This window comes from Boleophthalmus pectinirostris, unplaced genomic scaffold (assembly GCF_026225935.1).
Source record: "Boleophthalmus pectinirostris isolate CB_2022bp ecotype Guang Dong unplaced genomic scaffold, ASM2622593v1 HiC_scaffold_7, whole genome shotgun sequence".
Taxonomy (NCBI): domain Eukaryota; kingdom Metazoa; phylum Chordata; class Actinopteri; order Gobiiformes; family Gobiidae; genus Boleophthalmus; species Boleophthalmus pectinirostris.
Genome location: NW_026571473.1, coordinates 37,293,461 through 37,306,683, shown reverse-complemented (window position 1 = coordinate 37,306,683; position 13,223 = coordinate 37,293,461). Strand labels below are relative to the sequence as shown.

Genomic DNA, 13,223 nt, shown 5'->3' with positions numbered 1-13,223 from the left:
ACTTTCTACAACCGGGAGATTGATTTTATTCCTTATTTATTTTTATACAATTTTTAAAATGTATTTATTATAATTTATTGGATTGTTTGCGTCATTGTCTGTTTTGTATGTCTTCTGTTTGCTATTTTTATGCTTTTTGTATTGTTCTTTGCTGCTTGTACAGTACTTTATTATTACTATTATTATTATTATTATTATTTTTATTATTATTATTTATTATAGTCAAAAAGTGCAACAGTGGTGTGATGATTGACAGGACATAGCGTTATCTGTTACATAAAGGTGAGTTGTTGTACAGTTGTAGGGAGTATTATCTGTTACCTAAGGGTGAGTTGTTGTACAATTGTAGGAAGTATTATCTGTTACATAAAGGTGAGTTGTTGTACAGTTGTAGGGAGTATTATCTGTCACATAGGAGTGAGTTGTACAGTTGTAGGGAGTATTATCTGTCACATAAGGGCAAGATGTTGGACAGTTGTAGGGAGTATTATCTGTTACATAAAGGTGAGTTGTTGTACAGTTGTAGGGAGTATTATCTGTTACCTAAGGGTGAGTTGTTGCACAATTGTAGGGAGTATTATCTGTTACATAAAGGTGAGTTGTTGTACAGTTGTAGGGAGTATTATCTGTTACATAAGGTGAGTTGTTGTACAATTGTAGGGAGTATTATCTGTTACATAAAGGTGAGTTGTTGTACAGTTGTAGGGAGTATTATCTGTTACACATAGGAGTGTTGTTTGTACAGTTGTAGGGAGTAGTATTATCTGTTACATAAGGGCAAGATGTTGGACAGTTGTTGTTAGGGAGTATTATCTGTTACCTAAGGGTGAGTTGTTGTACAGTTGTAGGAAGTATTATCTGTTACCTAAGGGTGAGTTGTTGCACAATTGTAGGGAGTATTATTCGTTACATAAAGGTGAGTTGTTGCTGCTGCTGAAATACAAATACATATGTTATGCAACGGAGCAGAAACTGAACAGACCGGTTTGAGCAGATGCAGTTTGATTTTTGTTGTGTCATACCAACTCATAGTTCTTTGTTTTTTTTTTCCTACAAACGGAAAATCCATCTTTACCGACGACGTACGTTTCATCTCCTGTTTGGGGTCGGAGGTCACGTCGTGTTCACCCCGGCGTGACCCCAGACTTGGCCTCATTTTCGGAGGTAAACACGTCTCCGTCCGTGTCACCGTTCTCGTATAAAAGTCGTGTCGTCGGAGCGGTGTGGCAGATTTTTCCGGCCGTGTTCAGTGGAGGGCCGGAGCGATGGTGCGAGGGACCACGCTGCTGCTCATCGGCGCCTCGTGCTGGCTGCTGGGGGCACTGCGCTGCGAGGACGCCATGGAGGAGCGATCGGCCGCAGACGACGCACTCAAGGCACGAGAGGAGACGCAACTGGTGAGAGACGCGGGCTAAACGAGACCGAGACCAGGCCGGGACCACAGGAGACCAGAGACCAGGATAAGACGGAGACCACCGAGAGTCGAGACTGAGACAAGACCGAGACTTTTACAGGTTGAGACCGAGACGAGACCGAGACTTTTAAAGGTTGAGACCGAGACAAGACCGAGATCAGGCCGGGACCACAGGAGACCAGAGACCAGGATAAGACGGAGACCTGTGACAGTCGAGACTGAGACAAGACCGAGACTTTTAAAGGTTGAGACCGAGACACGACCGAGACGAGACCGAGACTTTTAAAGGTTGAGACCGAGACACGACCGAGTCGAGACTGAGACAAGACCGAGACTTTTACAGGTTGAGACCGAGACACGACCGAGACGAGACTGAGACAAGACCGAGACTTTTAAAGGTTGAGACCGAGACAAGACCGAGATCAGGCCGGGACCACAGGAGACCAGAGACCAGGATAAGATGGAGACCACCGAGAGTCGAGACTGAGACAAGACCGAGACTTTTAAAGGTTGAGACCGAGACGAGACCGAGACGAGACTGAGACAAGACCGAGACTTTTACAGGTTGAGACCGAGACGAGACCGAGATCAGGCCGAGACCACAGGAGACCAGAGACCAGGATAAGACCAAGACCTGTGAGAGTCGAGACTGAGACAAGGCCAAGACTTTTAAAGGTTGAGACCAAGACACGACCGAGACGAGACCGAGACGAGACCGAGACTTTTAAAGGTTGAGACCGAGACACGACCGAGACGAGACCGAGACTTTTAAAGGTTGAGACCGAGACACGAGACCGAGACGAGACCGAGACTTTTAAAGGTTGAGACCGAGACGAGACCGAGACGAGACCGAGACTTTTAAAGGTTGAGACCGAGACGACGACCGAGACGAGACCGAGACTTTTTAAAGGTTGAGACCGAGACACGACCGAGACGAGACCGAGACTTTTAAAGGTTGAGACCGAGACGAGACCGAGACGAGACCGAGACTTTTAAAGGTTGAGACCGAGACACGACCGAGACGAGACCGAGACTTTTAAAGGTTGAGATCGAGACGAGACCGAGACGAGATCGAGACGAGACCGAGACGAGACTTTTAAAGGTTGAGACCGAGACGAGACCGAGACCGAGACGAGACCGAGACGAGACCGAGTCTTTTAAAGGTTGAGACCGAGACAAGACCGAGACGAGACCGAGACGAGACCGAGACGAGACCGAGACGAGACCGAGACGAGACCGAGACAAGACTGAGTCTTTTAAAGGTTGAGACCGAGACAAGACCGAGACGAGACCGAGACGAGACCTAGACGAGACCGAGACGAGACCCAGAAGAGACGAGACGAGACCGAGACTTTTAAAGGTTGAGACTGAGACAAGACCGAGACGAGACGAGACGAGAAAACAAGACTGAGACAAGACCAAGACAAGACCAAGACTTTTAAAAGTTGAGACCGAGACGAGACCGAGACGAGACCGAGACTTTTAAAGGTTGAGACCGAGACAAGACCAAGACCTCTGAGGGTCGAGACTGAGACAAGACAGAGACTTTCAAAGGTCGAGACTGAAACAAGACCGAGACAAGTGCCTTCAAGACCGAAACAAGACCAAGACAAGCGCTTTCAAGACCAAGACCTCTGAGAGTCGAGACCGAGACAAGACCAAGACTTTTAAAGGTCTTTCCCTCTGCTCCACAGATCGAGGCTCTACAGGAAGTTCTGGAGAAGTTAAAAAGCAAACAGCTGCCGTCCACAGAGAAGAAACTGGGCTGGGTTCCCACGGTAACAACAACATCACTCAAACAAATCAACATTATTATATTTTACTCATAAACCGCCTTGTTATTTCTATACTTTATTTTTATTTTACTGTTTATAATTTTACTTCCTCTCTTCTTCTTCTTCTTCTTTTCCCTTTTTTCCCTTCTCCAAATCACATTCTCTCTCCTCCTCCTTCTTCTTCTTCCTCTCTCCTCCCTCCCAATTTCTCTCTTTCGGTCCTTTTGCTCTTCCTCCCTCCCTCTGCCTCCTCTCTCCTCACTTCCATCTCCTTCCCTCTCTCTTTCTCCCATCCTCTTTCTCTCCTCTCTCCTTCTACCCCCCCTCCTCTCCCTCTTCTTCTTCTTCTTCTTCTTCTTCGTCAGTGTGAAGCGGGGGAGCTGTGTGCGGTGCGTAAAGGCGCTCGTATCGGTAAACTATGTGGTTGTCCTGTTGGAACTCACTGTAACTTCAGCGTCCTCAAGTGTCTGTAGCTCATGTTCCACCGCAGGAATAAAAGGTCATTTTTAAAAACTCTGGTGTTTCACTCATTGAGTCATTTATTCATTTATCAGGACAGTATATATAATATGACCACTTCCTCGTGTTTTGTTGTTGTCTGATCGACCATTAGGATTGCACATGTCAGTGGAAGTGCAAACAGAACTAATATTAAAACTGTTACCAGGGTTATCTGTCAGGCTTTTATTATATTTAAAGAGATGTGGTATGCAGGCATCTTTAACGGGAGAACTGGGATGTCTGTATGTCATTATGTTCATTGCTAAATGTGACTATTCGGATTGCAATTTAGATGAGTTTAGATGAATATTGTGATTTAAAATGTCTAAATTATAACATGATGACGCACAGATGTCATAGATTCTTACTATAAAGCACACAAACATAATATATGTCCAACCTCACACACAAGGATAATGATAAAATACTAACACTGACAGTGTTGGGAAGGTGACTTTTAAAATGTAATCCCCTACAGATTACAGATTACACACACCAAAATGTAGTTTGTAACAGAATCCATTAAATTACTTAAAGTGAGTAACGGAATCTGAATACTTTGGATTACTTGATTTGCTGTAGAGAGACTAGGATATCGTAACATAAGATGTTTTGTCTGATAAAAGAAAAGAAAATATAAATAAAATAAAAAGCCCAGACTTTACTGAACCAAATAAAAAATATTATTGATAGAAGAAGTTTAGTCTTGTTAAATCCTGTTTGAGACATGGTTTAGACCAAGTTTGGACCTAGTTTAGACCTGGTTTAGACCTGGTTTTAGACCTGGTTTAGACCTGGTTTAGACCTGGTTTTAGACCTGGTTTTAGACCTGGTTTAGACCTGGTTTTAGAGGTTTAGACCTGGTTTTAGACCTGGTTTTTAGACCTGGTTTTAGACCTGGTTTTTTTAGACCTGGTTTTAGACCTGGTTTAGACCTGGTTTTAGACCTGGTTTAGACAGACCTGGTTTAGACCTGGTTTAGACCTGGTTTAGAACCTGGTTTAGACCTGGTTTAGACCTGGTTTTAGACCTGGTTTAGACCTGGTTTAGACCTGGTTTAGACCTGGTTTAGACCTGGTTTTTGGTTTAGACCTGGTTTTAGACCTGGTTTAGACCTGGTTTTAGACCTGGTTTAGTGACCCAGAAATGAGTGGAATTACAGAAAAAAATTGTGTAAAATGTGTAATCCATTTATTTTGACAAAGTAACTGTAATCCAATCACCACTCACTGAAACAGTAACTGTAACTGAATACAGTTACTCATCATTTGTACTCTGATTACGTAACTCCGGTACATGTAATCTGTTACTCCCCAACACTGTGCACTGAGACAAAAATATATTCAAGAATCTAAATGTTTCAGCTCATTTAGTCTCAGTTTAGTCCTGGTTTACACTTTTGGTTTGACTAATTACACGATGATTCCTCGTCTGAATGTGACGTCCCTGGAGACTCTGTAAGTGCCTGAGCAAATTTCACGGCCTGATCTTTTCCTGATAACGTTCAAACAATCGTGGAGAGGCGTTCCCATCGTAACAGAATAATAATGTGAGAATGAATTGATTAAAATGAGAAGGAGGAAGAGAAGAGAAGAAGAGACGGGGAGAGAGAAAGAGGAGAAGCTTCAAATATATGAATTTATGAATCAAATGGATCTTATGTGTCTAAATTTATATAAATCTGTGTTCACTTAAAGGATTTGAATGAGTTATAACTATTTAAAGACGACCTGTTGTGTTTGTGTGTGCTCTGTGGTTATAATCTATGACCCACGTGGATCATTATGTTGTTATTTGCACATTTTAAATCACAATATTCATCTAAAATGGCTTAATAAATGAAACAAGTTCGCTGCTCCGTAAACTTCATCACAACGAAACACCTGTGAGCTCCTCTGGAGGACACTTTACATCACACTGTGAGTAACACGTCTGTTTTCAATTGTACCAAAATAGTCACATGACGCTGCCAAATCCTACGTGTATCACCCATTAAGAAAATTAAACTACTCTGTAAAATCTAATAAATCGACATTACTTGAAAAAATCTAGGATCTCTATATCCTCCCTCTGTTTGTTCAGTCTGTGCTGGATTACACCTGGGCCCGGTCAAGCAGAAGTAAACAACAAGGCCAAAAATTCAAGTTAATTCATCTGATATAAAAATGTATTGAACAGATACATATGTACTCTAGTTTATGAAACTGTTGACCTTTTTTCTGTACCATTTTTGGTTCTAAAGTTCCATACGTTTTAAACAGACCATGTATGAAACATGGAACAAAAATTATTTCCCAAATTTCAAAGACCCAAAAATCGTGTAAATAAATTGATGTATTTCATCATATCTTGTGTTATTCCATCTTTGAACTGTTGATGAAGTTACATGATTTCTCAAAAAAAAAGTATTTAAAATGATAAAAATTTGCTTGGAAGGACTGACATATTTTATAGAAATAGTTTCCTTTCATTTTGAAGTAATATTAAAATATTCAGAAGAAAAAAGCGACAAATTATGTAAAATCCTGCACCTTCTACTTGTTTGCACAATTTTCCCTCCGTTACTTTTCCCTCCGTTACCATGACTTTTCTTAATAAAAATCTCATGAGTCAAAAAGTAAGAGGTTTTTCAACCTAATCTTGTACCATATGGTAGAAAACTATATGAAGCAAATATTCAAACCAGTTTGTTAAGGATATGTAAGTGAGAACCAAGAGTTATCACTGTTTGGATTTATTGCCCAAAAAGTGCTGCATATTTCATTCCCTCCGTTACAGACATGAGTTTTTAAATTTTTTGTCAACAACTTGAAAGAATATCACAGGTTTAACTTGACCCTGTTGGAGTGTAACTCTTTCCTACATTCTGATACTTTACTTATTTCAATAGTCCCTCTAGTTTCTGAATAAGAGACATTTCAATGTCAAAAATCTACCTGTTTCCCTCCGTTACCACTTGACTGGACCCATCTGTACTCCTGTTTTGTTTTATTTTTTGAGACCTAAGTCTGGGGGGCCTTGGTTGAGTTGACGTGGAATGACCGAGCTTTATTATTTTATTGTTACACATGTTACGATGTGTTTTGAACTTAAACTGAACCAAGTCAGAGGTGTCAAACTCAAACTTAATATTTACTGAAACATTTCAACAGCATCTGCATGTTTTCTCTTCTTTCCAGATATGTAATGTTAAACCTTTTCTTATTAAAATAAATGTTTAATAATATAACACTGAATCCAGAACAAGCAGAATATAAATAATATCATTTTAAATAAATAATGTCTCTACTCTATCTGTAGCCAGCAGCTCTAATACATATGATACATATGATATGATTTCGTGGGCCAAATATTATTATATAGCAAACCAATTTGGCCCCCGGGCCTTAGTTTGACATGTCTGAACTAAAGTTTTGCTACATTTTTTCAAAGACTAATATATATTATAATAATATAATATATAATATTCAAATCCTTGTACATCCTTGTACATGATGCAGATCTGTTTTTACTCTAACTTGTGTATTTAAGTCACATTTACTTGCTCTTACTACATATTTCAGATTTGAGGGCCTGACTGACTGAACTAAAGTTCACTTCACTTGCTGAGCCTTGTTAGATGAAATTTAGAATAATTTACTGAACACTACACTGAGGAATTACTTGTAAGCTTTAAATTCACACTCCACTTTAGTCAGATTTTTCAAGGTAATCAGTTTCCTAGATTTTTTTCAAGTGACATCGATTTATTAAATTTTACAGTGAACATTGTGCCACTTGTTGAATGTTTTAAAATCGTTTCGACTGTGAGAACCTTCATTTATTCCACACAAACCCACAGATCTTTATCTTTCAATTAGAGCCAGGTTTCTTTACAAATGACTGACGCTGGACTGAAAAGAAAAGAAAAGAGCCCCATATGTGAGCGGGGCCCCTGGAGACACACACTCATCTGTCCATCATTCAACTGTGACCTCCTCTGACCAGGACACGCCCACTATCAGAAATATGATCATCAGATTTTATTTTTCCTGATATTTTATGTTATTTATCCAACATCCACACTACAACATCTGCAAATAAATTAAATATTGACTGTCGACCTCCCCCACCTCGTTTAATCTGACACACAGAGGGAAACAGGAGGACGGGAGGGCATTTTGCTTCCAAAAGATGAATTAGGAAGAAATATGGAAGAAAAAGGAGATGTTTTAGAGCAGACATGTCAAACTCAGGCCCAGGGACCAAATTTGGCCCATGATATAATCATATTTGGCCCTCGAGATCATAACAAATCTGTATTAGAGCTGCCTGCCTACTACAGATAGACTACAGAGACATTATTTATTTAAAATGTTATTATTTTATATTCTGCTTGTTCTGGATTCAATGTTTAAGTAAAACTATTATTAAACATGTATTTTAATATGAAAAGGTTTAACATTAAATATCTCTAAAGAAGAAAAAACATGCAGATGTTATTGAAATTTTTCAATAAATATTGAGTTTGTTCCCACAATGTAGTCCCAGTTTTTAATTTTGGCCTCTGTGAATTTAAGTTTGACACCCCTGATTTAAAGATGCTTAAGCTGCATGAAGTTTCCTGGAAATTGACTCATTTTGCATTTTGAAGTAAATTTTTATGAACTTTCTGAGTAATTTTTATGCAAGTTTCAGTTTGTGTTTCCAGAATAAAATGACAAATTATCAGAATACGCCTTATTTATTTGGTTCTTTGTTATAGTGTAGGTCCTATAGGGCCATTTTCAAGTGTCTTGAGCTCCTCTAAATATTAATTAATTTGCATAACATTTTGACTCAAATATTTTGGTCAGATATGGAACCAAATGCAGGGGTTCTAAACTAGAGAGTCTGAAAAAAAAAAAAGGAATGGGAGGGCATCTGACACACAGGTACACTTTCCCATCTACATTTAGTCCAAAACTCCACGGCACGACTTTTAACAGGAACCAAAAAACGAGAACATGTCACACCAATCCTTGTGTCTTTGCTCCGGCTTCCTGTTCGTTTTAGAGTTTATTTTAAGATTTTATTGTTTGTTTTTAAAACTTTGAATGGACTGACCTCACGTTATCTGGACTGGGCCCACCTCATCCAAATTTACACCCCCTGTGTGCTCTGAGGTCCGAGGTCCAGCTCCAGCTCTTTTCCAGCTACTTCTCATCTTAAGATCCACTTTTACTCTCCGGCTTTCAACACCGCGTGAGTTTTGTGGTCCACTGTGTATTGTATTGTATTGAATTGAATTGAATTGAATTTTATTGAATTTTATTTTATTTTATTTTATTTGTTTTATTTTATTTCATTTAGTTTAATTTAATTAATTTTTTTAGTTTTAGTTTAAGTTATTTATTTCAAATTAATTTTTTACAACAATGTTTAACTTTATGCATTTTAACACTTTTACATTTATGATTGAATTTAATTTTATTTCAATCTGTTTAATTTCATTTAGTTTTATTTAGTTTAGTCTTATTTTATTTAGTTTTATTTTATTTCATTTTATTTGATTTAGTTTTAGTTTATTTTATTTAGATTTATTTAGTTTAATTTTATTTAATTTAGTTTTATTTTATTTCATTTTATTTTATTTAGTTCAGCTTTATTTTGTTTTATTTTATTTTGTTTTTATTTTATTTCGTTTTATTTTATTTTATTTTATTTAGTTTAGTTTTATTTTATTTTGTTTTTTTATTTCGTTTTATTTTATTTATTTCTAATTCATTTTTTACAATAACGTTTAACTTTATGCATTTTAACACTTATACATTTATGATTTCCTGTCGTTTATTGTACTTTGGAATCTGTCATGTTTATAAAATGTGATGAATAAATAAAGTGGAGTGGATGTGATGGGACTGACCCGGAGCTCCGTTCCCATCGCATAAACAGGAGGACAGGAGCTCCTCGGGGACACCTCCGATTGGACGAGATCGATATCAGCTCGTTACAGAAGACATTAAATCAGAGACAAAATCCTAAAGACACACGGGGCAGTTCTGGTCAGACATTTTCAACACGTCTGACTACTGACACTTGTGGAGGAGAGAAAAGACTTAGACACAAATTTACACTCAAAAGTCATTTTAGAAATTTAGGATTAACATTTCTGGGACTAATATTGTTTTTATTGTTTTTAATTTATCAAATATGGGTCTTGTCAAGTGGTAACGGAGGGAAACAGGAGCAGATTTTTGACATTCAAATGTCTCTTATTCAGAAACTAGAGGGACTATTGAAATAAGTAAAGTATCAGAATGTAGGAAAGAGTTACACTCCAACAGGGTCAAGTTAAACCTGTGATATTCTTTCAAGTTGTTGACAAAAAATTTAAAAACTCATGTCGGTAACGGAGGGAATGAAATATGCAGCACTTTTTGGGCAATAAACACAAACAGTGAAACTCTTGGTTCTCACTTACATATCCTTAACAAACTGGTTTGAATATTTGCTTCATATAGTTTTCTACCATATGGTACAAGATTAGGTTGAAAAACCTCTTACTTTTTGACTCATGAGATTTTTTATTAAGAAAGGTCATGGTAACGGAGGGAAAAGTAACGGAGGGAAAATTGTGCAAACAAGTAGAAGGTGCAGGATTTTACATAATTTGCGCTTTGAGTGCCTTAAAGGTGGAAAAGCGCTATAGAAAAATGTGACCATTTATCATTTAATTTGTCGCTTTTTTCTTCTGAATACTTTAATATTACTTCAAAATGAAAGGAAACTATTTCTATAAAACATGTCAGTCCTTCCAAGCTAATTTTTAGCATTTTAAATACTTTTTTTTTTTTAAATCATGTACCTTCATCAACAGTTCAAAGATGGAATAACACAAGATATGATGAAATACATCCATTTATTTACATGATTTTCAGGTCTTTGAAATTTGGGAAATAATTTTTGTTCCATGTTTCATACATGGTCTGTTTAAAACGTATGGAACTTTAGAACCAAAAATGGTACAGAAAAAAGGTCAACAGTTTGATAAACTAGAGTACATATGTATCTGTTCAATACATTTTTATATCAGATGCATTAACTAGGATTTTTGGCCTTGTTGTTTACTTCTGCTTGACCGGGTCCATATGTACTGTACATATACAGTCGTGGACAAAATAGCTGATACCCCTTTTATAATGAAAGAAAAATCAGCAATGGTCACTGAAATAACTTGAAACTGAGAAAAGCAATAATAAACAAAAATTAAGAGATGGATCATACGAATGGTAACCAAAGAGCCCAGAACAACCTCCAAACAAAGTAAATGTGAACTCAAAGTGTGAGGTACATCAGTGTCAGATCGCACCATCCGTCACTGTTCGAGCCAAAGTGGACTGCATGTGAGGACTCCACTGCTGAGAGAAAATCATAAAAAAGTGAGACTGGAATTTGTCACAGTGCAGAGTGACAAACCACAAAGCTTCTGGGAGAATGTTCTTTGAGCAGATGAGACAAAACTGGAGCTCTTTGGCAAAGCACATCAGGTCTATGTTCACAGACGCAAAAATGAAGAAGACCAAGAAAAGAACGCTGTCCCTACTGTGAAGCACGGAGAAGGTTTGGTTTTGCTCTGGGGCTGTTTTGCTGCATCTGGCTCAGGGCGTCTTGAATCTGTGCAAAATACAACGGAATCTCAAGACTATCAAGGTGTTTTGGAACGAAATGTGTTGCCTAGTGTTAAAAAGCTTGGTCTCGGTTGTAGGTCATGGGATTTCCAACAGGATACTGACCCAAAACACACAGATAAAAACACACAAGAATGACTAAGAACAAAACTTTGGACTGTTCTGGAGTGTTCTTCTGTGAGCCCAGATCTCCATCCTACTGAACATCTGTGAAAGGAGCTGAAACACGTGTTTGGAGAAGAAACCCTTCAAACCTGACACAACTAGAACAGTTTGCTCACGAGAAATGGGTCAAAATACCAGTTGACAAGAGCAGAAGTCTCACTGACAGTGACTGAAATCGTTTGTTTGCAGAGTTTGCCTCAAAAGGTTGTACAACAAAATATAAAGATAAGGGTACTATCCTGGTTCAGTCCTGTTTTAGTACTGGTTCAGTTCTGGTTCAGTTCTGGTTTAGTTCTGTTTTAGTCCTGGTTCAGTCCTGGTTTAGTCCTGATTCAGTCCTGTTTTAGTCCTGGTTTAGTCCCGGTTCAGTCCTGTTTTAGTCCTGGTTCAGACCTGTTTTAGTACTGGTTCAGTTCTGGTTCAGTTCTGGTTTAGTTCTGTTTTAGTCCTGGTTCAGTCCTGGTTTAGTTCAGTTTTAGTCCTGGTTCAGTCCTGGTTTAGTCCTGGTTTAGTCCTGGTTCAGTCCTGGTTCAGTCCTGTTTTAGTCCTGATTCAGTCCTGTTTTAGTCCTGGTTTAGTCCAGGTTCAGTCCTGTTTTAGTCCTGGTTCAGTCCTGTTTTAGTCCTGGTTCAGTCCTGTTTTAGTCCTGGTTCAGTCCTGTTTTAGTCCTGGTTCAGTCCTGGTTCAGTAATGTTTTAGTCCCGGTTCAGTCCTGTTTTAGTCCTGGTTCAGTCCTGTTTTAGTCCTGGTTCAGTCCTGTTTTAGTCCTGGTTTAGTCCTGTTTTAGTCCTGATTCAGTCCTGTTTTAGTCCTGGTTTAGTCCTGGTTTAGTCCTGGTTCAGTCCTGGTTCAGTCCAGCATCATCGTTTAAGTCGCGGAAACGGGAAACAGTCTTTATCTGTTTTTTCCATTTTTCATTTAAACACAAAATGAAAAAACTGAAAAAACGAATCATTACCCGTTTTTTAGTTTTTTTTTAATTTTTGTTTTTATTTTGAAAAACAAATAAACGAATGACACATGGATTTATTAGAGTCAGAAAAACATGAAACTCTGTCATTCACACTTGAACTCAGCGTGACTGTGGCTCTAATCACTGACCAGACACTGAGCCAAAAAAATCAATTACCTAATGACTCTGTTAATTGGAACCTTGTTAGTGTCCCAGGACTCATGAAGACATGGACTAAACCAGGTCTAAACCAGGACTAAACCAGGTCTAAACCAGGACTAAACCAGGACTAAACCAGGACTAAACCAGGACTAAACCAGGGCTAAACCAGGACTAAACCAGGACTAAACCAGGACTAAACCAGGTCTAAACCAGGTCTGAACCAGGACTAAAATAGATCTAAACCAGGACTGATGAGGACTGAACCAAAACTGAACCAGGACTAAACCAGAACTAAAATCAGGTTTAAACCAGGACTAAACCAGGTCTAAACCAGGTCTAAACCAGGAATAAACCAGGACTAAAATCACAACAAAAAACAAGACTAAACGAGAACTAAACCAGGTCTAAACCAGGACTAAACCAGGTCTAAACCAGGACTAAACCAGGACTAAACCAGGGCTAAACCAGGTCTAAACCAGGAATAAACCAGGTCTAAACCAGGACTAAACCAGGACTAAAATGAGGACTAAAACCAGGACTAAACCAGGGCTAAACCAGGACTAAATCAGGTTTAAACCAGGACTAAACCAGGACTAAACCAGGTC

General features: G+C 38.5%; 1 protein-coding gene across 1 annotated transcript; it reads left to right on the top strand.

The window, feature by feature from the left end:
• Positions 1-1,088: 1,088 nt before the first annotated feature.
• LOC110161301 (cocaine- and amphetamine-regulated transcript protein-like) lies at positions 1,089-3,662 on the top strand. Its single transcript, XM_020926034.2, has 3 exons — positions 1,089-1,397; positions 3,109-3,192; positions 3,555-3,662. Exons 1-3 carry the CDS (start codon positions 1,266-1,268, stop codon positions 3,660-3,662), a joined length of 324 nt encoding a protein of 107 aa, XP_020781693.1. The 5' UTR covers positions 1,089-1,265.
• The last annotated feature ends 9,561 nt before the right edge of the window (positions 3,663-13,223 follow it).